The following is a 26,640-nucleotide window of genomic DNA, read 5'->3' as shown; positions in this document are numbered from 1 at the left end:
TTCGGACGAGATAACTACTTTTAGAAAATTCTTGTCAGCACTCTACAACTTCATTCTTCAGTGGTTTTATTTGTCAAGTAGTGTGGATCAAACTTTACACATGTTGGCTTCTTTATGGAGTCAATGTGGAACTCCTCCCAGGGAAAGTCTTGTACTAGGGTCCCTGAGTAAGCCTCCCATGTTGGTATTTCAATTAAGACTTATTGAGACTTAAGAACTTGTTATGTTGATCTTCTCCAGTCACACAAATAATTACAAGTTCAGTTTTATAATGACTTACCAAGCTACATACTCCACATCATTACCATTAACATTCAAATATTGAAAAAATAAGAATGTAACAACAGATGTATGGCGTATAAAGGCACTGTTTATTGCTAGGTAAGTAAATTAGATTTATGTATATATCAGAAATACAAGTAAATATACACAGGCCTGGCTAATTGTGGCAGGTCTACATGGAGCTGAATGGGACTCAACCAAGTGATTGCTTTGAAAATATATGCATTAAATTCTAAACAGAATAAACCAGTCCATAGAAAAACGTTATAAGAATCAAAACTCAATCTCAATTTGGTAATACTTTCAATGTTCAAAATGGTGTGTTATAACGGAGATATAAAGTGAAACAAGAAGTATAAAAAAGCTTGTGTACATGATATGTTTATACATACTGCATCTGCCAAAAATAAAATAACCTCAAAAAAGAACAAACACATAAGCATAACACAGGCTAATGATTAACAGTTTAGGTGTCGGATGTATTCCTTTAATGTACGTTCTCAAAGTGACGGCCAAAATATAGCACAGTGTTTCACTCACACCGTGTTCTTTATTTTATGTGCCGATTCTGTTCAGACTATTCCAAATACAAACTTCATATCATAGATACTAGTCTCAATACTATAATCTGGATCATCTTACTGGCTTAGATGTAACTCAGATTTTACACATGTCAATAGACTGGACAATTCTTTTGTAAGTCAGTTTGAATTGAAAACCAAAGTACATTTCATCTGCCTGTATCAGTTTGAATAGCAACACAGTTACCGTCTTCATGAACAAAGATAGATAAGGAATAATGGAGAATTAGTGACTCCATGTATGATAAAAAAGATAACAAAATTTGGTCCACAAATATAACATATCAAAAATGGTGCAAGTAACCATAGTATTGTCTGATAGTTAATAAAGGAAATATTCTGGGGGAAAATAGCTTTTGGTGGGAGACGGTTTACACATTTCTAAACTGTTACATAGGAAATTATTAATTGAAGTGTAGAGGGCAAAGCGTCAATGAAGATAAAAAATAAAAGATAAATATTTTGCTGTAGTATAATATTCCCATATGTTACCAAACCTTGTGTTAATTACTGCACCAACAAGACATTAACTTAGTATAACAATGGTTAGTTCAACTGACAAACACACCTACAATCACCAGAACTAAAAATGTCCATGCTTTGTAACAGTTTAAATTATACCTCAAAACCTACATCTTATCTTTTATAACTTTTTAATTGAAGTTTCAGATTGTATATATTCCTTCCTTTCTTTTTGTATCTGAAGCATGTAACATTACTAAATGAGATTGAAGGCTAGAGTTTCAGCACTACTGAATGTGTAGGAGTACCACTGTGCAGCTGACTTGTTCAACAAGGAGCTTACACGTTCCTGCATATCTAATTGAAGGCGTCTTCAAATTCCTTGACAGGTTTGCTTGTTTCTGTCAAACATGTCACAGGAATAAATGGGTGTTTGGAGCCCTGCAAGTGTTTCTGAAATTAAACAAACTACAGTTATCAACCATTTCAGTCAATGACACCAGAAAATGTAACAGAAAATGCCTGAGGAATCCTAGGACCAACAGACAAGGGACAATTCATACGATCAGATGATGGTGGACTAAAACAATTACAGTCAAACCATTTCTATTAGATCAACAAGAGGCCTCTAGGGCCTGTATTATTCACATAGTTTGGTTTGGTCACAATTGCTTGAACTATTCGGCTATGTCCCTGCCCCCAAAGAAGTCAGACCCTTAATGTAAACAAAATTGAATCTTCTCAAACTTAGTAGTGTCCAAATGCTCTAACCCAGGATGGGGGTCAGACACACTGTTTATAAAAACCTGTTTCCCCATTACCCAACAATCCAAAAATACAAACCAAATACAAGACTCAACACATTTATTCTGCTTCCCCATATTGGCCCCTACTCCTCAATAAACCATATTCTGTTTTCCCTATTGGTGCCCCATCCCTCTACCACAGAGGGGACCAACCTACTGTTTATATAAAATGGCTAAAATTGAGTTCCCTTCCCTTATTTTGGGTGAAATGCAGTTATTCCTACAGAAGATACAAAACTGAATACCCTTCAACATAGGATGCTCTAGACCAAATTTCGTTAAAATACTTTCATCCATAAAGAAGCAGAAACATTTCAAAGCCTTTCCCCTATTTGCCCCTTTAAGCAAAGACACCATACTACCATTGAGTAAGTATTTTTTTTTTATCTAAATAATACTTCAATAACATACTTAAATTACAGTAAGGTTTATCATAATGATGAGTCAGAAATATCTGACACTTTTAAAGAATTACTCATCCTGTCATTTAAAACAAATATTACAATTTTTACTGATACTCACATGAGCATAAGCAAAGGCATTTCTCCTCTCATCTATGGACGCTTCCTTTCCAGTCCAGATAAACAGATGAGTCACATTGTCCACCAGAAACACATCCTGTAGTAAGAGACAATCAATTCCTAATTATCAGGAGCCTTTCACTTCTGAACTTTGACCAAGCATCACTAAATCTAATCGGGTGTAAAAGCTTGACGTTATGATTTAACGGTGAAAATATTAATTAAATCTCTTGCAAACTATTTATTTCAAAAGTTGTCAAGTGTAACCTTTAACCTTGGCCAATGACCACCAAAATCTGACAAGATGAAGAGCAAAATATTGAAATACTATGATAAGTACAGGAAGCAAACTAATGAGGAGACTCTGGGTACAAAATGTGTTAATTAGGTCACCTCAGTCTCAAGTGACCTACTGCAATCCTCTTTTGACAGTACTATATGTTAATTAACAATTGACACTTTTTAACTCTTCAAAAAACCCTCAACAAATTTCATTTTAAAGAACCTTTTCTTGGCTGAAGATGAACCAGAACAGTCAAATCCTCACAGATTTATAGGAATATAATGTTTTTTAAAACATTTATTGAAATTTCAATAATTTGCATCACATGTACAATGCAGTTCAAGCTATTTAAATTAAATTTCTTTCATATGTCACAACATCATATCATAAAACTTGGATGACAGTTATAGCCGTTTGACCTTTGTTTAAAATGTTATGAGTTAACTTAACCTGTGACCTTGACTTAACTTATATTTAATCATTAACCTTGACAGATGACCACACAAATGTAATCAGGTGTGTAGAACGAGGTGTGTTCTAACAAAATGAGACGATAACATAATAAACAGGATCCTCTTTACGTACTTCCCTTATCAAGGTGCAATCAATATGTACCTCATCAGGAGACACCACTGATAACAACACCTGTCCATCTAAAACTTCTCATTATTCAAAAGTGGAACGGTGTTCAAACATTTGACAAGGTAATAATGAGTTTAGGTCAGTATTGTTTCATACTGCACAAAGCTATCTGATGTTCTCGGCTTATACACCTGGTTAAGTTAACTAATCTTTCATACTCAACTTATCTGAAATTAGCCTTCATACTCAGCTAATAGGTGTGCAACGGTACAACAAGATTGTATATTGATATATATTGCAATTCAGTACTACCATATCGTAATATGTATTGATATATTGTTTCCTATTTATATTGCTTTTTTCCCATTCTTTCAGCCATGTTCAGACCACTTTGTATCATAACATATTCATTTACTTCAATTCAGGTTTTCATTCTATTAAAATATCAAGATTTTCAGCACCAGTTTTGGAAGTAAGGCATCCTGTTTTAAGCATTTTATCAGAACTATCTACTAACTTACCCATTACTGTTAATACTAACAAGCAAAACATATCATAAAGAACCTGTTCTAGTAAGTGATATTCATATCGCTAGGCATTGGACTGCAAAACACTGATATACTAATAAATCGCTGCACCCCTATAAGCTAGTCTGAAATCAGCTTTCACACTTAACCTGGAATTAGCTTTCATACTCAGATAATCAGAAATTTGCTTACACACTCAGCTAATCAGAATTAATCTTACATACTCAGCTAATGTAAATTCAGTTGACTAAGCTAACTTGATTCTCATATTAATTAATCAATCTATGACCTTACCTTGGAATTCAACATGGATTTCTCGAGCTTTCCTGAAGCAATCTGGGTGAACTCAAGGTGACCCGATTCGTCACTGATTCTGTGTAAACAAATAAGCCATTATTTGCTATCTTAATATGTATTCAGTAACTATAAATATTGTAACGAATCTGAACACTTTGTTATTAAGTTACACATTTGCTTTACTTAAAACTATGGTGGCATGTAACTGACTTGTCATGCTGCTACAACAATCGTGATGAACTGTAATAATAATATGACTTGTTATACTAAGCTGTCTTACAAAGTCGATAATCACTGCAATGAATTTGTCTTTAAGGAACCATAAGTATCATGACAGCATAAGTTTTTGCTGCAGTAATGCTGGGAAGTGACATAATAGACTGATGCGTTATTCAGGATGCTTTTGTATTTAGGATTTTTGTTGAGAAGAAATGAAGGTATTTCACTGGCGGTTGTATAGGTGTTGTGATCTACAGACTCCACTGCTTGCTTATAATATAGATACATAAATAGCCTGATTGGTGCATGAATTGCTAAATAAAAATACTGGGCTAAAACGTCCATCTCAGGCCTTTCAATTTATTTACTGCTAGGCACCCCTAATAATGTGCAATCTCAGGCCCTTCAATTTACTTACTGCTAGGCACCCCTAATAATGTGAAAATCTATTTCAAGTAACAATTAACTTTTAGCACATGTAACTTCCAAGCATTGTGATGACAAAAAGTAACAATGTCAAGATACATAAGCTGATTTAAGGATAGATTTATTATACTAATTATCATGATTAGTTCACTTTATAAGATGTCTTTAACACAATATTTTTGTCTTGATATGACGATTTGTCACAATCAATTATCCTGGCAGCTTGACCAGTTGATGGCAGTTACATGCCACCATAAAAACTGCTTACCAAACCCATAGTTAACTTTTTTCTCTAAAACCCCAAACTGCACTTCATGCTAAAGTAATTTTTATTTTTAGCCTCCTAGTAAAAGAATGAATCAGACCATTCATTACAGTTCACATTTCCCTATGTACAGTATAACATCACTCTTCATATTGTTTAACCTGATATGGTCATTTATTACTATTATTCTCAATCTGAACAGCATCTGATATAGTCAATCTATATAATATTTCACCTTAACAGGACCTGAAATGGTCACTCGAAATTTTTTTCCCTGTCTGAACAGGTCTGGAAATGGACTCTTATTAATACTTTTAACCTGAACAGATGTCAACTTTTTTTTCCCTCCTACAGCTCACTTTTTCACACAACCAATAAGCATGTAAAAATTTCATTATTTGAAAAAGTTGGATTTTCTAACTGCCAAGATCTTCTTCCTCTTCATACTAAACTTACTATCTGAATATTTCATAGTTTTTTTTAAGTACTTGAACAGGTAATTTCATGCTTATATTATTAACCTGAAAAGCGATCTCTCAGATCCACTTTCGTCCACTTCATCATCATCTTCATCATCATCATCATCACGGTCATCCTTCAAGGCGCTCAATTCCTGACACTGGATACAAAGAAATATTAATCAAAAGTTAGTACTATACAACAATGGTAAAACAACTCGCTCAAAACTCATCATAGGCTGACTCAACACCAGTCATCATTTCACTCAAAACTTGTCATAGGCTGACTCAACACCAGTCATCAGTTCACTCAAAACCTGTCACAGACTGAATCAACACCAGTCATCAGCTCACTCAAAACCTGTCATAGGCTGACTCAACATTGGTCATTAGTTACTCAAAACCTGTCACAGACTGAATCAACACCGGTCATTAGCTCACTCAAAACCTGTCACAGACTGAATCAACACCAGTCATCAGCTCACTCAAAACCTGTCATAGGCTGAACCAACACCAGTCATCAGCTCACTCAAAACCTGTCACAAACTGAATCAACACTGGTCATCAACTCACTCAAAACCTGTCATAGGCTGACTCAACATTGGTCATTAGTTACTCAAAACCTGTCACAGACTGAATCAACACCGGTCATTAGCTCACTCAAAACCTGTCACAGACTGAATCAACACCAGTCATCAGCTCACTTAAAACCTGTCACAGACTGAATCAACACCAGTCATCAGTTCACTCAAAACCTGTCACAGACTGAATCAACACCGGTCATCAGCTCACTCAAAACCTGTCAGAGACTGACTCAACATTGGTCATTAGTTACTCAAAACCTGTCACAGACTGAATCAACACCGGTCATTAGCTCACTCAAAACCTGTCACAGACTGAATCAACACCGGTCATCAGCTCACTAAAATCCTGTCACAGACTGAATCAACACCAGTCATCAGCTCACTAAAAACCTTTCATAGGCTGAATCAACACCAGTCATCAGCTCACTCAAAACCTGTCACAGACTGAATCAACACCAGTCATCAACTCACTCAAAACCTGTCATAGGCTGAATCAACACCGGTCATCAGCTCACTAAAATCCTGTCACAGACTGAATCAACACCAGTCATCAGCTCACTTAAAACCTTTCATAGGCTGAATCAACACCAGTCATCAGCTCACTCAAAACCTGTCATAGGCTGACACAAAAACCTGTCATAGGCTGACTCAACATTGGTCATCAGTTACTCAAAACCTGTCACAGACTGAATCAACACCAGTAATCAGCTCACTCAAAACCTGTCATAGACTGAATCAACACCGGTCATCAACTCACTCAAAACCTGTCATAGACTGAATCAACACCAGTCATCAGCTCACTCAAAACCAGTCACAAACTGAATCAACACCGGTCATCAACTCACTCAAAACCTGTCATAGACTGAATCAACACCAGTCATCAGCTCACTCAAAACCAGTCACAAACTGAATCAACACCGGTCATCAACTCACTCAAAACCTGTCATAGGCTGACTCAACATTGGTCATTAGTTACTCAAAACCTGTCACAGACTGAATCAACACCAGTCATCAGCTCACTTAAAACCTGTCACAAACTGAATCAACACCAGTCATCAGTTCACTCAAAACCTGTCAAAGGCTGAATCAACACCGGTCATCAGCTCACTAAAAACCTGTCACAGACTGAATCAACACCGGTCATCAGCACACTCAAAACCTGTCAGAGACTGACTCAACATTGGTCATTAGTTACTCAAAACCTGTCATAGACTGAATCAACACCAGTCATCAGTTCACTCAAAACCTGTCACAGACTGAATCAACACCGGTCATCAGCTCACTCAAAACCTGTCACAGACTGACTCAAAACATGTCATAGGCCGACTCAAAACCTGTTATAGGCTGAATCAACACCAGTCATCAGCTCACTCAAAACCTGTCACAGACTGAATCAACACCAGTCATCAACTCACTCAAAAGTCATCTGTTCACTCAAAACCTGTCACAGACTGAATCAACACCTGTCATCAGCTCACTAGAAACCTGTCACAGACTGAATCAACACCAGTCATCAGCTCACTCAAAACCTGTCAAAGGCTGAATCAACACCAGTCATCAGCTCACTAAAAACCTGTCACAGACTGAATCAACATCGGTCATCAACTCACTCAAAACCTGTCACAGACTGAATCAACATCGGTCATCAGCTCACTCAAAACCTGTCAAAGGCTGACTCGAAACATGTCATAGGCTGACTCATAACCTGTCATAGGCTAATTCATAACATGTCATAGGCTGACTCATAACCTGTCATAGGCTAACTCATAACATGTCATAGGCTGACTCATAACCTGTCATAGGCTAACTCATAGCCTGTCATAGGCTAACTCATAACCTGTCACACTCCTAACCTGTTACAAACACACTCAAAACCTGTCATAACACTTTTCCACAGAGTAGAGTGTCATCTGACTTTAATACATCTCAACATTTCTTTTGTCAAGATGTGAAGTTGAAAGTAAAGATGAACTTAAAACAAAGGCCCATGAACTGTAACAGTCCTCTGACAATGACCTATTGACCTTTAAATGATGTCACAACAATAATTCTAAATACTGTAGTAGTCAAGGTTACAAAACCAAAACTGTTCAGTTCTCCACATCTCCAATTACAGCTCAAAAGCATCAGTGAAACTAGACAGGGATTTTTTAAAATCTTTCTCAAGATGGAGAGTAGGAGAGGGGGAGGCAAAGTTTACAACAGACAGCAGAATTATCAAAATGGACCAATGTATGGATGCACACAGGGACAGACTGAGACTATTTCAACATCCCCCATAACCTTTGTTTGTAGTGTAAAAACGTACCTTTTTAAATGAACCCTTATTGTTCTCATCCTCCTCCAAATCCAACACTTCACTCTTGCCCTTGTTATCGGCTTTAAGTTTCTGTAGGTATTGTAAAGCCTGAAATGAAGTATAATGTTTATGTTCAAAAGCTTTCCAACCTTGCAACCTCATTTTCTGACAACATCAACAAAATAAGCAATCCACTTTACACATCCTTCCTTGAACATAATACATAACTTTATCACATGACAAAAGGTTAACACCCATCAATAGGATATGTCACACCCATCGATAGGATGTATCACACCCATCAATAGGATATGTCTCACCCATCAATATGATGTATCACACCCATCAATAGGATATGTCACACCCATCAATAGGATGTATCACACCCATCAATAGGATATGTCACACCCATCAATAGGATATGTCACACCCATCAATAGGATATGTCACACCCATCAATATGATGTATCACACCCATCAATAGGATATGTCATACCCATCAATAGGATGTATCACACCCATCAATAGGATGTATCACACCCATCAATAGGATGTATCACACCCATCAATAGGATGTATCACACCCATCAATAGGATATGTCACACCCATCAATAGGATATGTCACACCCATCAATATGATGTATTACACCCATCAATAGGATATGTCACACCCATCAATAGGATGTATCACACCCATCAATAGGATATGTCATACCCATCAATAGGATATGTCATACCCATCAGTAGGATGTATCACACCCATCAATAGGATGTGTCACACCCATCAATATGATATGTCACACCCATCAATAGGATATGTCACACCCATCAATAGGATGTATCACACCCATCAATAGGATATGTCACACCCATCAATAGGATGTATCACACCCATCAATAGGATATGTCATACCCATCAATAGGATATGTATCACACCCATCAATAGGATATGTCACACCCATCAATAGGATATGTCACACCCATCAATAGGATGTGTCATACCCATCAATAGGATATGTCACACCCATCAATAGGATGTATCACACCCATCAATAGGACATGTCACACCCCTCAATAGGATATGTCTTCAAAAAATGTTAAAAAAAAAAACGAAAGTTGCCAAACAGTGTTTTATGGATATATATGTGAACCTAAGATGTTCTGACAGTAAATGGTCAGTAAATGGTCAGTGGTATTGGATGTAAGGGCTGTGGTATGCTAATGACCATCTATCCAACCTTGACCTTAAGGGTAGTGACCGTGGAATGCTGTATGACAAGACATGCACATTCATGAAATTTCCGAAAAGTAAAGATATCAGAACATGTACATCAGCCCTGATATTAAGGAAGATAATGTTACATAGAAATTATTCTATATTTGTTGATATTTTTATTCAGATACAATGATAAACACTATATAGATATCAACACTTGACGGTCCTGGATATATGTAAAAAAAGATGATAAACACACATCAATTATGTCTTCCCTTTACAACAAGATTTTCCAACCCTAGAAAGACAAACACTTAATGTTTCATCTTCATTTAACAATATCACCTTGCATTCTGCAATTTGGCATTGTTAAATGGCCATTCTTGGTGAATTAGCAAAATGATGAAGCACATCCGTTATGGTTGCTATATAAAAAACAATCAGAACTGCAGTAAGTGTTATCATATGTTAGCATGATATTTTTTTCTCTACGAAAAGCAACAAAAATAAGATAACTGTTTAAATATATAAGTTTTCAGTATGTAGTCGAGTTTTACTGCTAGATCCTTATTCAGACTTTGAAAGAATTCTATACTGAAGACAGATCAATTTTCCGTCAAAACAATTTTATGAACAAGATGAATGAGAGAAATTCTTCCCAAGTAGTGGAAAGACATACAAACCTTGAAGCGCTCGTCCTTGGTGGCGTTCTGGCCATTCACTTGGTATAATTCACGACCAAGATCAAAGATAAACACATCGTCAGAGTTCAAGCTCGACCAGGCTGTTGGTACCTATTAATTAAATATACGTAATGATGTATCATTTTATAAATAATGCAAAGGAGTCTCTCTTCAATTAACTCTACAACTTAAAATGCCTGCTATCATACACGGTAAAGGCAAAGACCTCATTTTGTATAACAAACATCTTCTTTTGTTTGACAAAGCTGACAAACAGGGATGGCAATGATCTTTTGTTTGACAACGCTGACAAGCAGGGAAGGCAATGATCTTTTGTTTAACAATGCTGACAAGCAGGGAAGGCAATGATCTTTTGTTTAACAATGCTGACAAGCAGGGAAGGCAATGATCTTTTGTTTAACAATGCTGACAAGCAGGGAAGGCAATGATCTTTTGTTTGACAAAGCTGACAAACAGGGAAGGCAATGATCTTTTGTTTAACAATGCTGACAAACAGGGAAGGCAATGATCTTTTGTTTAACAACGCTGACAAACAGGGAAGGCAATGATCTTTTGTTTAACAAAGCTGACAAACAGGGAAGGCAATGGGACAGGCAATGATCTTTTGTTTACACACAGGGAAGGCAAACAATGCTGACAACAGGCAATTATCTCCTTTTGTTTAACAATGCTGACACACAGAAGGCAATGATCTTTTGTTTAACAATGCTGACACGCAGGGAAGGCAATGATCTTTTGTTTAACAATGCTGACACACAGGGAAGGCAATGATCTTTTGTTTAACAATGCTGACAAGCAGGGAAGGCAATGATCTTTTGTTTAACAATGCTGACACACAGGGAAGGCAATGATCTTTTGTTTAACAATGCTGACAAGCAGGGAAGGCAATGATCTTTTGTTTAACAATGACACACAGCTGACAAATAGGGAAGGCAATGATCTTTTGTTTAACAACGCTGACAAACAGGGAAGGCAATGATCTTTTGTTTAACAAAGCTGACAAACAGGGAAGGCAATGATCTTTTGTTTGACAAAGCTGACAAATAGGGAAGGCAAAGATCTTTTGTTTAACAATGCTGACTAACAGGGAAGGCAAGTTCTCCTTTTGTTTAACAATGCTGACACACAGGGAAGGCAATGATCTCCTTTTGTTTAACAATGCTGACACACAGGGAAGGCAATGATCTCCTTTTGTTTAACAATGCTGACACACAGGGAAGGCAATGATCTCCTTTTGTTTAACAATGCTGACACACAGGGCTAGATTTCCATTTCATGACCAGTCCCTTGTTGTTTGAAGGCTAATCAGGTTCAACCCTGGCTTGTGAACATTTCCTAAATAATCTGGGAACATAATTACTTCATAGTTGTAGATCTGTTGAGACAGGTCAGATTGATACATTTATAGTCAAATTTTGCCTTTTAATTATCTTGTTTTTTCAATGACAATAATTAGAATTTTTCATAAACTACCAGTTAAAAATTATTATTAACATTCAAACAACAGGGGCCTAATAATAGCATTAAGAATCATTATCCGATGGAGACTTTCCAAAAGATTTTTTCATGTAGCAGTCAAAAAAGAGGGCATTGTTTCAGGTGTGTAACTGATTATACGACCATCTTTCACCAAATGTAGTCAGTTGTTTGTCTGGTCATTTGATCATCATTTGTCAGACGATAAAGAGATCCCAGGGAGTTCTTGATGCTTAACATGAATTATCTACACTGGTTCTATGCAAGACAGATCTTTTCTCTCCCTTTCCCCGTCTTTCCTGTTTCCTTTTAATCATTTGATAACAAAGTAATCACACATACGAAATCAAAGAAAGGCCTGAAAAGAGTTTTCAGAGAAATACTGACAACAAACTTCAACTGTCAAAATCCAAGATGACCAGCTGTCAGCCATATTGTTTCACTGATCAGTCAAAAATCAACACTCACACATCTCAAATAAAACATACAGACCAAATCTGAGAAATACATACCTCAATGCTTGTAAACAAATGTAAACATTCTACAATGACATTTTACCCCCGCAACTTTTTCCAACAATTCTACAATGATGACATATCTCAGTAAACAATTGTAACAATTCTACAATGATGTCACACTTCAGTAAACAATTGTCACAATTCTACAATGTTATACCTCAGTAATCAATGGTAACAATTGTACAATAATGTCACACCTCAGTAAACAATTGTAACAATTCTACAATGCTGTCACACCTCAGTAAACAACTGTAACAATTCTACAATAATGTCACACCTCAGTAAACAATTCTAACAATTCTACAATGTCATACCTCAGTAAACAATGGTAACAATTCTACAATGCTGTCACACCTCAGTTAACAATTGTAACAATTATACAATGATGTCATATTTCAGTAAACAATTGTAACAATTCTACAATGTCACACCTCAGTAAACAATTGTAACAATTCTACAATGTTATACCTCAGTAAACAATTGTAACAATTCTACAATGTCACACCTCAGTAAACAATTCTACAATGTTGTCATACCTCAGGAAACAATTGTAACAATTCTACAATGATGTCATACCTCAGGAAACAATTGTAACAATTCTACACTGATGTCACACCTCAGTAAACAATTGTAACAATTCTACAATGTTATACCTCAGTAAACAATTGTAACATTTCTACAATGATCTCACACCTCAGTAAACAATGGTAACAATTCTACAATAATGTCACACCTCAGTAAACAATTCTACAATGTTGTCATACCTCAGGAAACAATTGTAACAATTCTACAATGCCACACCTCAGTAAACAATTGTAACAATTCTACAATGATGTCATATTTCAGTAAACAATTGTAACAATTCTACAATGATGTCATAGTTCAGTAAACAATTGTAACAATTCTACAATGTTATATCTCAGTAAACAATTATAACAATTCTTCAATGATTTCACACCTCAGTAAACAATTGTAACAATTCTACAATGTCATATCACAGCAAACAATTGTAACAATTCTACAATGTCACACCTCAGTAAACAATTCTAACAATTCTACAATGTCACACCTCAGTAAACAATTATAACAATTCTACAATAATGTCACACCTCAGTCAACAATTCTACAATGTCATATCACAGTAAACAATTGTAACAATTCTACAATGTTATACCTCAGTAAACAGTTGCAACAATTCTACAATGTTATACCTCAGTAAACAACTGTAACAATTCTACAATGATGTCATACCTCAGGAAACAATTGTAACAATTCTACAATGCTGTCACACCTCAGTAAACAATTGTAACAATTCTACAATGATGTCATACCTCAGGAAACAATTGTAACAATTCTACAATGATGTCATACCTTAGGAAACAATGTTGTCATACCTCAGTAAACAATGGTAACAATTCTACAATGTCACACCTCAGTTAACAATTGTAACAATTCTACAATGTTGTCATACCTCAGGAAACAATTGTAACAATTCTACAATAATGTCACACCTCAGTAAACAATTGTAACAATTCTACAATGTTATACCTCAGTAAACAACTGTAACAATTCTACAATGATGTCATACCTCAGTAAACAATTGTAACAATTCTACAATGTTATACCTCAGTAAACAATTGTAACAATTCTACAATGATGTCATAGTTCAGTAAACAATTGTAACAATTCTACAATGTTATACCTCAGTAAACAATTGTAACAATTCTACAATGTTATACCTCAGTTAACAATTGTAACAATTCTACGATGTTATACCTCAGTAAACAATTGTAACATTTCTACGATTTATACCTCAGTTAACAATTGTAACAATTCTACAATGTTATACCTCAATTAACAATTGTAACAATTCTACAATGATGTCATACCTCAGTAAACAATTTTAACAATTCTACAATGTCATACCTCAGTGACTTTAATATTTTTCCCGGTGCCACAGAATTTAAGCAGACGTGCTTTATATTCCTCTGGTTGTACACGACGGAATCCAGTGTCTGCTCCTCCCTTCATTGTCCTGTAACAATCAACAATTCAAAGTTATATCCTTTTTCACACAGAAGGGTCATCCAACAGATTCAGAAAAGCTCTTGACCCAAGAAAACTGAGTTCGACTGTTGCTTCAGAGTTTATCAAACAAAGGAAACTAATTCTTTGTGCTTCTTTCTCCTGTTTGAAATACTCTAACAATATCTAGAATATTTATTTGGAGATTGTACAAATGACACAAATAAATAGCACCGTTTAAAGATTTAGAGTTACATAAGTACAGCCAAACAATGAATTAAACTGCATTATACTGCTGTTTCATTCTTCCAGGTCTATCAGTGATGCTACAAGCCTAAATTTTGAAGCCTAGGAGGTGACTGAAGAAACATTTTTAAAAAAGATGGTAAAAGGCAAAGTCTAGATGAGGTGCAGCAGCCCCATAATTCAATAAAACTATACTAGGTAAGAAACTTGCGTAATGGTTTCAAAATAACTCTTGAACATGTCACTCTCATGTCCTTCAGTCTCACGATGCTGGACTGGTTTATCATCAAGGAAGGTATCCAGCTCCACAGTTTTGTAGGCTGCTGTCCCATATTCATCCTGTCAATGAAAAAATTGTAAAAAAGTTTCATTTTAATACATCTCAAATAAAAATTCTGTCACAGAAATGTAAAGATCTGAAAGAGAGAATTCTAGTTTTGGGATTAGCTGTATCTAAAGCTACAGGATAACAGGATAAATCATATACATTAACAGTATACATGTATTTGGACATAAACTTGGCAAATTATTAAGTTTTTTCAATAACCATCCTTGTTGTTTCTCTTAAAGGTAAAAATTGCTCAATATGTTTTTGGAGTATCCATTGTTTCTGATTTTAAAGTAAACAGAAGTCTACTGTTATTGTTTGGGTAAATATGTGTATAGGATCAGAAAGGATTTTTTAAATCAACAGATTTTATTTATGAAACGAGTCTTAGAAAATCTTCGTTATTTTGAGCCGTGACAAGCAAAAATTAAAACTTCAACATGAGTTTCATAAAATATCAAATGAAAACAGATTTAAACTTCTTTTGATCACATAATTCAGGAAAGTTACGATTTAACAGGGACAAAATCAAAATGAGGAAGCCGTTTTCTTGCACCACTTTCTACTCATGACGTATTATTGACCATATAATGGCATCACAATTGATTTCTAACTGCTGATAAATACAACGTTCAAATAAATAACTTATGTTAGTCAACAATAAATTAATACAACACACAGTCCTTCCATACAAGTATACAGACAACCCTGACCTCCTTTATTACACACAGCTTATTATACAAGATATCAACACACACCAGATGGAAATCTCAAGAAGCAAGCTTTTTCAAATATTGAACTTGCCTGTGTGCTATTCTTTCCAATCCAGAAGTGAACATCATGTAACAGTTCGTCCCCTCCTTCCTCTACGTAAGTCTAAATGAACAAATAATTAAAACATCAGGACACGATCAGCTTCAAGGGCACATTTTACTACCAAGTGTATTGTATACTTGTACAGTGAATTTATTCTTAGCTAATTTGTGTGTATGATGTACACTTAGTAATGCTTGCCCAGTTTTAGTTTTTCTGAGGATGATATAAGAATTTCCATACAAGATGTTCCTGGCTAATTTGTATGTAGGGTGACTAAACAATATTTGTTCAAAAACAAGAGACATAGCAGCCTGGATGGTCACCCGAGATAAGCAATATTGAATATAAAGGTTAAAGGGTCATAAAACAGAAATTGTGACTCTGTATATAAGTCAGTGTCAATACAAAGTTATTTACAGTGGGGAAAAAACCAACAATATAAAGAAATGTGAGACCCATTTTGGTAATAAAAGATGCTTCCATTCATACAGAGCATTTCATTCTACCCTACCTGAGTGTTGAGAAGATTTTTGAAGTTTAAGTCTATTTAACCTCTTTTGGCCCAGCCCATCAGCCCCTGAGGGTCAGTCAGGATCAATATGGGCATACCATCAAGCCGTCATCCTTCACTCATAATTCTAACCAAGTTAGAAATATTTCCAATAGAAATTAAACAAATTATTCTCAAAAATCTATTTTTCCTATATAAACTATGATAAAATTGACTTCCTCCCCATGGGGAAATGTGAGACCCTGAAGCCATAAAATCATCAATTTTGGTAAAGCACCTTAAGATGCTTCCATCCTTCCATATCTGGGTGTTAAGAAGAAGATTTGACCACTTTTGGCCCTGCCCCTCAGCCCTGAGGACTGTAAAATTTTGTACAAATCTGTACAATCTGTACAATTTTGGTTCATCTTAGACCAGCAAAGGCTTCTGCACAATTTCCATGAAATTGGATCTGGAGTTTCTAAGAAGTTGTCGAAAATGTTTAATTGTTTAAGGACGCACACTGTGGGATGAAGGTGATTGCAATAGTTATCACGACACTGACCTAATTATGTGGGCATTAAAACTTAGGATTGGTCTAAACCATTCACATGCGTATTGACCATCATTACTTAATATACAGATCCTAAAATTGTAAACGATGTTTTATTAATGACTGTTGAGATAATACACAAGTATTAGTGTTGTGGACATATGTGATAAGGATTTCAAAGGGAAATAACTCTTCTGAAGAGCCACATAAATCAGACGAGAACTACATGAAGTATCAATATCCTTACATTGAGAATGATATAGGAATCTCCATTGTAGAATCTGCCATAATCTTCCTTTGGCCAGTCAGTCACCTTGAATTTCTGAAAAATAAATGACAGCTTTTTAGAAGCGAATAATGGAGAAATATAACTAGAGAAACGTAATACACAATGTTCAAGTGCTGTCCGTCAGGATTGTTTTTTGTTTGAATTAAGTTGAAAAGTAACCAATCAGAAATGAAATCTTCATAAAAATGGCAAGAATGGGAATTATGTACAAGTATAAACAAATTCAATAGAGAATTGGGTTCATGGATATCCTCAAGGTAAAGCCCTTTCTGGTACTGGAAATCCCTGGTAATGTATCATCTCCCATAATCCATATCATCACCATTCAGAAGAAGAAAAATAAACATCCGATATGGTGTACAAGATACAACAAATCATTCAGAAACCTCAGTAATAGGTTAACAAGTTATATCATGTTTATTTTTGTTATCATGTAGAGGTCACCATTCTGACATCATGGTAATTTGACCTTTACCACTGACCTTGCTACTGACAATTCCATGTACATTAAAAGCGACATTGCACTACATAGATCAGATTGTAAAATTTTTCAGTGTTATATCTATCCAGCAAGTTTTTCAATGCTTTTTGACATTTGGTATCACTTTTTCACTTTTAAATAAAATAGTCATATTGCTTTTCATATTCTCATGAAAGTCAGAAAACTAAGAAAGTAGGCCAGCACTGGTATTTACTGACCACAATCCGCCAGATTTTGATCCCAGGTGCCTGTCCAGCACCCTGCCATGCGGGCTCTTCCATGGCTGACTCCTCTACAAGCACAAAAGAAATTAATAAATGAACAAGAATTCTACAGAAGTGGGTGTGTCACCTGTATTCATTCCAATTATATAATTTCACCGTTTGTTTGAGATGCGATGAGTAAGTTTGCAGAGTTGATGTATAGTGTGGATCCTGAGGATCTGTATATCACAATCCTATATAAAATCAGATTTTAAACAGAATACCACAGGCACAACCCACATGAAAAACAGTCTCAAACAAGCCCCTTTGGTTAAGAAGAACTGAATGAAGTTTGAGTCTAATTTTCCAAAGAAAACTCAAATCACAGAAAACCAATTTTCTTTATACTGCTTCAGTGAGCTTGACCTTTAACATTTTGGCCTGAAAAGCAATCCTAGTGAAGTACCTTTGATAAGGTTATTGTACAAAATTTTTCTTATTTATAGTAATAGTGACCTTGACCTTTGACATTCAAACAATTCCAAAACAAGCCCCTTTAGTAAGGAAGCACTGCATGAGGTTTGAGTGTAATTGTCCAAAGAAAGATTATCACATGAAAACCAATCTCCTATATTTATATATTGTTTATATAATTATAAACTTATGGTAAAATTGCTGTAGTTCAAATTACTGACAATTATTCTCAGATGAAATATAAATTTCTAATCTCAAGACCTATTATCACTTTCATTCACAAAGTGAAAGTTTTCTAGGTTTTTCTTCTTCATCTGTATTAAGCTGACTAGTTTCAAATACGTCTGTTGTAACAGTCCTATATAAATTGTACTGGACGGGCTTAGCACAGTAAAGATATTGTGTCAATACAAAAGCAGGTCTCCCAAGTGTTGGTATATAAAACTGCTGTTATTCCTGTTTCAGCCTTATACATTATTTCAGTAACAAAAATGTAACTTATGACAAAGTTTAAATATTTTGGATTGACACCAAGAAATGTTTGAATAATTACTTTTGACTTTTCTGTCTGTGTCTGATCCAAACAGGGCCATATTGGAATCCTTCCAGTCATATTTCTTTGCTTTCCTTAAACCTGAAACATACAAAAACATGTTCATCACTTCATAACATACATTATGTTCATCAATTCATAGTGTGTAACATGTTCATCAGTTCATAGCATACATTATGTTCATCAATTCATAGTGTGTAACATGTTCATCACTTCATAGCATACATTATGTTCATCAATTCATATTGTGTAACATGTTCATCAGTTCATAGTGTGTAACATGTTCATCACTTCATAGCATACATTATGTTCATCAATTCATAGTGTGTAACATGTTCATCAGTTCATAGCATACATTATGTTCATCAATTCATATTGTGTAACATGTTCATCAGTTCATAGTGTGTAACATGTTCATCACTTCATAGCATATATTATGTTCATCAATTCATAGTGTGTAACATGTTCATTAGTTCATATTGTGTAACATGTTCATCATTTCATAGTGTGTAACATGTTCATCAGTTCATAGTGTTCATCAGTTCATAGTGTGTAACATGTTCATCACTTCATAGCATACATTATGTTCATCAATTCATAGTGTGTAACATGTTCATCAGTTCATAGCATACATTATGTTCATCAATTCATATTGTGTAACATGTTCATCAGTTCATAGTGTGTAACATGTTCATCACTTCATAGCATATATTATGTTCATCAATTCATAGTGTGTAACATGTTCATTAGTTCATATTGTGTAACATGTTCATCATTTCATAGTGTGTAACATGTTCATCAGTTCATAGTGTTCATCAGTTCATAGTGTGTTACATGTTCATCAATTCACAGTGTGTAACATGTTCATCAGTTCATAGTGTGTAACATGTTCATCAGTTCATATTATGTAACATGTTCATCACTTCATAGCATGCATTATGTTCATCAATTCATAGTGTGTAACATGTTCATCAGTTCATAGTGTGTAACATGTTCATCAATTCACAGTGTGTAACATGTTCATCAATTCACAGTGTGTAACATGTTCATCAATTCTTGATGTGTAACATGTTCATCAATTCATAGTGTGTAAAATGTTCATCAATTCATATTGTGTAACATGTTCATAAATTCACAGTGTGTAAAATGTTCGTCAATTCATAGTGTGTAACAACATTCATCTATTCATGGTATGTTCACTAATAAAGGGTTTGGTTTTTTTTTTGCATGTTTAAAATATCAACTATCTTCCTGCTCTAGGAAGAGTCTTGATTTTACAAACCCTTAGAATGATATTTAGATGTTTATGGCAAATAATAACAGACAATCCACAGTTGTTGAACTATATATTACCAGGGTATGTTAAATCTGGATTGTATGTGAAATAGCTTAACCATGTCAAGCCCCAGCACACTGGATAGATTCCTCAGTAAACAGGTTTAAGCAAGCCACATGTCAACCACACAATCATAGTCATACATTTCTTATTTCTATCCACCTGATCAACCAAGTGTGATATTTGTCCCGTAAACAGGTATAATAACACATGTTTACTTACTGCTCAATATTGCTTATCAGGGCTTGTGTCCTTGCTATTTTAGAGTTTCAAATGTGACAAGAAATCCCAATTTTTTGGGTCATAACAATTTATAAAGATGAATTTATTATTGAAGACTATATGAAAATACTGTCAGAAAAGAGAATAATCTCCCACACATGTCTTGCCCAAAGTTTGTGTAACTCTTTACCTTAATACTACATTCTGATCTCTACTTTCTGATACCACCCACTCTGATCTCTACTTTCTACTTCTGCCATCTTTAACCTCTACTTTGTAATGCTGCCCACTCTGACCTCTATTTCATAATACCAACCTCTCTGACATATACTTTATAATACTGCCCTCTCTGACCTCTACTTTATGTCACTGCCCTCACTGACCTCTACTTTACAATACCAAACCTCTCTGACATATCCTTTATACTACTGACCTCTCTGACCTCTACTCCTGATATTGACCTCTCTGACCTCTACTTCTGATATTGACCACTCTGACCTCTACCTCTGATATTGACCACTCTGACCTCTACTTCTGGTATTGACCACTCTGACCTCCACTTCCATTGACCACTCTGACCTCTACATTCAGATATTAGCCTCTTTGACATCCACTACTCAATATTGACCTTTGTGACCTCTACTTGTGATTCTATCATCTGGGATCCTAAGTTATCTTATTGCCATTGTATGTTATTCCTTTCAAATTTAAAAACAAATCTAAACCCATTAAATACATTATACACATCCTTTATAGATAGCTTTAGGAGAAATTAAGATAAAGAACCAGACAACTGAAGTATGCTTAACTGAAAAGCTTCCCTGTAAATAAATCTCCATCCTGGTGGAAGATGTGTTGAATTATACTGCCCACAGCTAGCAGTACTGTAGTGTTATAATAAACCAGATTCTAACACAGAACAGGAAATCAGCATTTGATTTCAGGATATCTACATATATATACAAACTTGGTCAGACCTGGGCTGGCTTCACTATAAAACAAATTAGTCATATGGAATCATGTGTGTATGATTTATATCCTGAAATTCTAACTTCCTTAACCGTTGGGGGGTGGGAGGGTATATTATATATCTGTAGCCAATCCAAACAATTGTCTGGATCCATACATGAATTTTTATGTGATATAAATAAATCAGGACCCTGTACAAGGAAGTTATTACAGTATACTACTTATAAATTGCTATAGTATCCTGTAGTCTGAAATATTGTTTTCCGTTTGATAAACTCCACAGTATGCAAGTCATCACCTTTATCCAACCTAGTACAGCCGTTTATAATCAAGCACTTGTCATCAATTATAAATGTTTATTAAGAAAAGACAACAGCTTGTACTGTGATAATAGATAACAGCCAGAACAGACAGCATACAGCTCTAACTTATGTTAATTCTCAGCTTGGAAGTAAACTCCAAGCCAAGGATAACATGACCCCATGCCATGTAATGGCACAAGTCCAGTTTTATCACACAGGAGAAAATTTTGCATCACTTATCACGTGAGAGAAAAATTTGCATCACTTATCACGTGAGCGAAAAATTTGCATCACTTATCACATGAGAGAAAATTTTGCATCACTTAATAAGTTGAGGCTTTTAGACATTGAAGCTATGAAAAAATATACATAAATGTAACAGAAATATGAACAACCCCATATATGGTCATACTGGCTATACATAAGAAGTGAATTCAAGGTATAATATTCCAATAGAATATTATCTACCAGTAATTATGTAAAGATTTGAAATTTCATTATAAATAAACTTTAATCTTAATCATATAAGAGTGAATTTTACCACAACAGCCCAGACAGAATGCTTTGTCACTGTGCATATAGAAATTATCTCATTATCATAGGCTATCCCTACACCTTTCATTATTCTTTAGTTTGTTTGCCAGGTTTTTTACGCCTGGGAACATTTTGACACAGGATCACTCTGTAGGAGCTGGTAGCTTAAAACCTGTACTTTAGTGAACAATAATACAGGAAGCTTATCACATCCCAAATGATATGTGTTAAGTGTCTTATCCATGAACACAACCACTACAACAGAAATTTCAGGTTGTCTTTATCAACAAAAAATAGCTTATCAGAGAGGTCAAACCTCATACCTCAGCACTTTAAACTAGAAAAGGTCAGACTTAGCTTTTTTTTGTTTTTTTTTTTTAAATATGTTACTGTGAAAGTGGATTTGTTTCTGGATTTTCCCTGTAATTTCAGCATCATACATAACAAAAATGTCCATTGGATAGGTCCTCTGTGATGCTTTTCATGTAGACACGTATCTTTTATCATCCCAATCACTAACAGCATTGCTAAAGCAATTTGTTCTGAGCCAAATACTTGATATAACCTTAGCTACTAAGTGTAGAGAGAAGACAAAAAGCAGAATGGGATATTATTAATACATCAAACACACAGGAGCAGACATGAATGCCCGTGTGATATATATTACCCATTAAAAGTTCCAGGACAACCATGTTGCTTCAAGTGGTATATATTCCCAGTACTTACATCTGGAGCCAATATGGAGGGCAAATTCTGTAACTGGTTTGTATATCTGCACTCTTGATTTCATGAATTGACATTTCTATACCTAATTATCCAACCTCAATTTATGATTCTACTCCTATCTCCTGAGAATCAAATCATATTGTGATATGACACAGGTAATTACGTCATCTTACATTTCACCTTATAGTTCTAGAAATCAAAATTTGCATCAGTTAGTGTAGGCATTAGGAGTAATTGGACTGTGTGGTCCAAGTATACATTTCATCTAGGTGAACACTTCACACTGATGTTTTATAAGTAAAGAATACTTATTATATTCACCAAGTTTGTTTAGTTTTTACCTTATACTGTAATTTTATTATTTTGTAGGGTGTACAAGTTTTTGCCATTTTCAATGGTGGAATAAAACTACGAAAAATATGATACCTTAAGAATTATATATATATTTTTTTTCAAAAAATAGTCAAGATCATGTGTTTCTTAAAAACTTATCCCTTTGGCAGTAAACTTTTGATTACACCATCAAAAATCTGAACCACAAAAAAAAAAACATTTTCACGGTACTTTGAAGTACAAATAATTCAGGCTGAAGGAGACTTTAGTTACAAACCAAGCAGTGTATACATCACCATAACATCTCCCTAGCTTTATTTAGAGTTTGTCTTTGAAAAAACCAAGCAGTGTATACATCACCATAACTTCTCCCTAGCTTTATTTAGAGTTTGTCTTTGAAGGTAAAACAGAGTATTCTGTACACCCTGTAAATAATTCAGGCTGAAGGAGACTTTAGTTACAAACCAGGCTGTGTATACATCACCATAACTTCTCCCTAGCTTTATTTAGAGTTTGTCTTTGATTACCAGTAAAACAGAGTATTCTGTACACCCTGTAAATAATTCAGGCTGAAGGAGACTTTAGTTACAAACCAGGCTGTGTATACATCACCATAACTTCTCCCTAGCTTTATTTAGAGTTTGTCTTTGATTACCAGTAAAACAGAGTATTCTGTACACCCTGTAAATAATTCAGGCTGAAGGAGACTTTAGTTACAAACCAGGCAGTGTATACATCACTATAACTTCTCCCTAGCTTTATTTAGAGTTTGTCTTTGAAGGTAAAACGGAGTACTCTGTACACCCTGTAAATAATTCAGGCTGAAGGAGACTTTAGTTACAAACCAGGCTGTGTATACATCACCATAACTTCTCCCTAGCTTTATTTAGAGTTTGTCTTTGAAGGTAAAACAGAGTACTCTGTACACCCTGTAAATAATTTAGGGTGTAAGAGACTTTAGTTACAAACCAGAAAGTTGTTTACTAGTTTTATTTAGAGCTCGTCTGTGTCAGAGAAATCTTGTGTGTGTGCACCATGACTGAATGTTGTTTTTATTGTTTACTGCTGACTGTGATAACATTCTGAATTAGCTAACTCCTATAATCCCTGGGGCTTGTTAGTCACAGTCTGCTAAAACACATACCACCTACTCTCTCTTAGCCTCCATTAACAAAAATAGTTGCCATATATTATCAAATTGATAGTTACTATTATTTTAGAAATCATTAACATTTGACAACATCTGAAAATTTTGTTTTCCTATCATTACAAAGCCTATTTACTAGTCATCAATTAATCACTACTAATTCAAACTTCTTTTCACATGTAGAAGTCAGCCTAGAGGTCATAGAGGTCACTATAGATATAGGGGCCCTGGACTGGTCCCTGTCTCTAGAACCATAGAATCATCAATTAAATTGAGCTTTATAACAATGATGAACCTTGTGGATAATCTGGTTCTAGAAAGTTAAAAATTATTTTACAAAAACTGAAGAGCAGGTAGCCAGTCTATTTGAGTCCCAATGAGAAGGACATATTTCATTATACCTCTACACTAAATGTAACTTAAAGGAGAAGCTGGCTGTGATTGTCTTGGTTCGGCAGATTTTAAAAACAAGAAATTTGTTCAGTTTAAAAGTCCTGAATGTGACATTGTGTCTACCTAGCAAGGACATGCCCTTTAATTAAATAATGGCAAAACATTTCTCTTAGCCTGTCAGATTAAGTTTTTAGTTGTTAATGTGAGGTATCTAACTTTCATACACTGAAATTTCCTTCGTCATGATAAAGCTAACATAGCAGCAATTAAATCATATACGTGAACATTTCAGATATATATACATTTAATGAGAACATGGATAGGAATGTATGCATGCATGTGTGAGTGTGTGTGTGCATGTGTGTGAAAAGGTAGGGGGATCTCCACTCAGTGCAACCCTTAGGGAAAGGGGATGAAAGATTTTATTTGTTATCAGCAGATACAGATTTACTGACGGACTGGTCACGCCTGCTACATAATGACTTGTCTAAATACCCTAGACTATGCTCACCCCATCTCGCATATGATTTTAGAGGTCATTCTAAGGTCGTATGTATATGGCAGCTACCCAATAGGTATTGGAAACATACTTAACAAATTGTTAACTAATGTTTTTCTTGTGTTTACATTCACCGGCCCATCATGGTAATAATCATACACAACAGTCACAAAACAAACTGACAGACCCTAAGTCAGATGGACACACATATAAAGCATTGGCAAGTTGACTTTACATTCTGTTTGTGAAGTTCTCTTCCGTATATATAACATAAAACTGTATTGAAATGGACTGAAAGTCAGGTTATCACATACATGTCAATATCTTATATGTTTGCCAGATTTATATACACATCTATGTATAATTTTCTAAATAACAGTTGTCGATAAATAAATACAGTGTATGATCCCCCTTCACATCAAGCATTGACATCACTTAACAAATCAGATCAGGACCATGGTGGTACAACATACCAGTGAATGTAAGAGTTCTCACCAGTTTAAATGTACTCTATATATTTGCAAGCTTTCTAAATCACAAAGAAGCACAAAGTGTTTACTAAATAAACCTGTCTTAAAAACCATGGAGTTTTAAAAACAACTAGAGTCTGATGTAGACAGAAACTTTTTTTATCCATGCAGACATACTGGTAAGTAGAGAATAATGTATTGGCTTCATGTGAATGTCATGCCACTGTTTTACTTCAGTTTGATGGCACTTACAAAAGCCCTGAAAGATGAATTTGACTCACACAAGTGTTAAATAAAGATAAGCACAATGCATCATTATTTGTTGTGATAGCACTTCAAAGTGGTCCTTCACTGTCACTGAAACTGGTGTCAGCCCACTCACCACCTATATATCAGGGTCAAGTGTCCAAGGAAACAGCCAGTCATAGTTAATACCAGGCAGAAATGAACAAGGCATTTGTAAGAGCAGTCATCTCTAGTTTTAAATCAATAAAAACTCATCCTGCCTAAAATTAATGGTAGACTCTCAGAGCTGACCATGGCAGAATCATTTTATAAGACAATGGAGAGTTTTCCCCGAACTGCACATTGCTGGTTAGTGACCTATTGTTAGTCATTATCTCAATCTTATGGCCATGTCAAACAAAAACATGCAGGTGGATTAATTAAATACTTAAATATTCAGACTGCATTGTTATAAAGTTGTCTCCGATATTTTGAATTACAATTTTTAACTCGTATAC

General features: G+C 35.1%; 1 protein-coding gene across 1 annotated transcript; it reads right to left on the bottom strand.

Moving 5' to 3' along the window:
• Positions 1-350: 350 nt before the first annotated feature.
• On the bottom strand, positions 351-19,066 carry LOC132558814 (gelsolin-like protein 2). Its single transcript, XM_060223423.1, has 12 exons — positions 18,967-19,066; positions 17,955-18,028; positions 17,214-17,288; positions 15,912-15,983; positions 14,991-15,118; positions 14,435-14,543; positions 10,494-10,604; positions 8,602-8,700; positions 5,773-5,870; positions 4,339-4,417; positions 2,654-2,749; positions 351-1,778 (listed from the first exon to the last, which is right to left on the bottom strand). The coding sequence occupies exons 1-12, from the start codon at positions 19,064-19,066 to the stop codon at positions 1,683-1,685; spliced, it is 1,137 nt and encodes a 378-aa protein (XP_060079406.1). The 3' UTR covers positions 351-1,682.
• Positions 19,067-26,640: the final 7,574 nt, after the last annotated feature.

This window comes from Ylistrum balloti, unplaced genomic scaffold, assembly GCF_031769215.1.
Source record: "Ylistrum balloti isolate Yb309-2 unplaced genomic scaffold, AGI_CSIRO_Ybal_v1 Utg370828, whole genome shotgun sequence".
In the NCBI taxonomy this organism is placed as follows: domain Eukaryota; kingdom Metazoa; phylum Mollusca; class Bivalvia; order Pectinida; family Pectinidae; genus Ylistrum; species Ylistrum balloti.
Note: the sequence above shows the minus strand (reverse complement) of the source record. Positions and strands in the feature narration are given on the sequence as shown.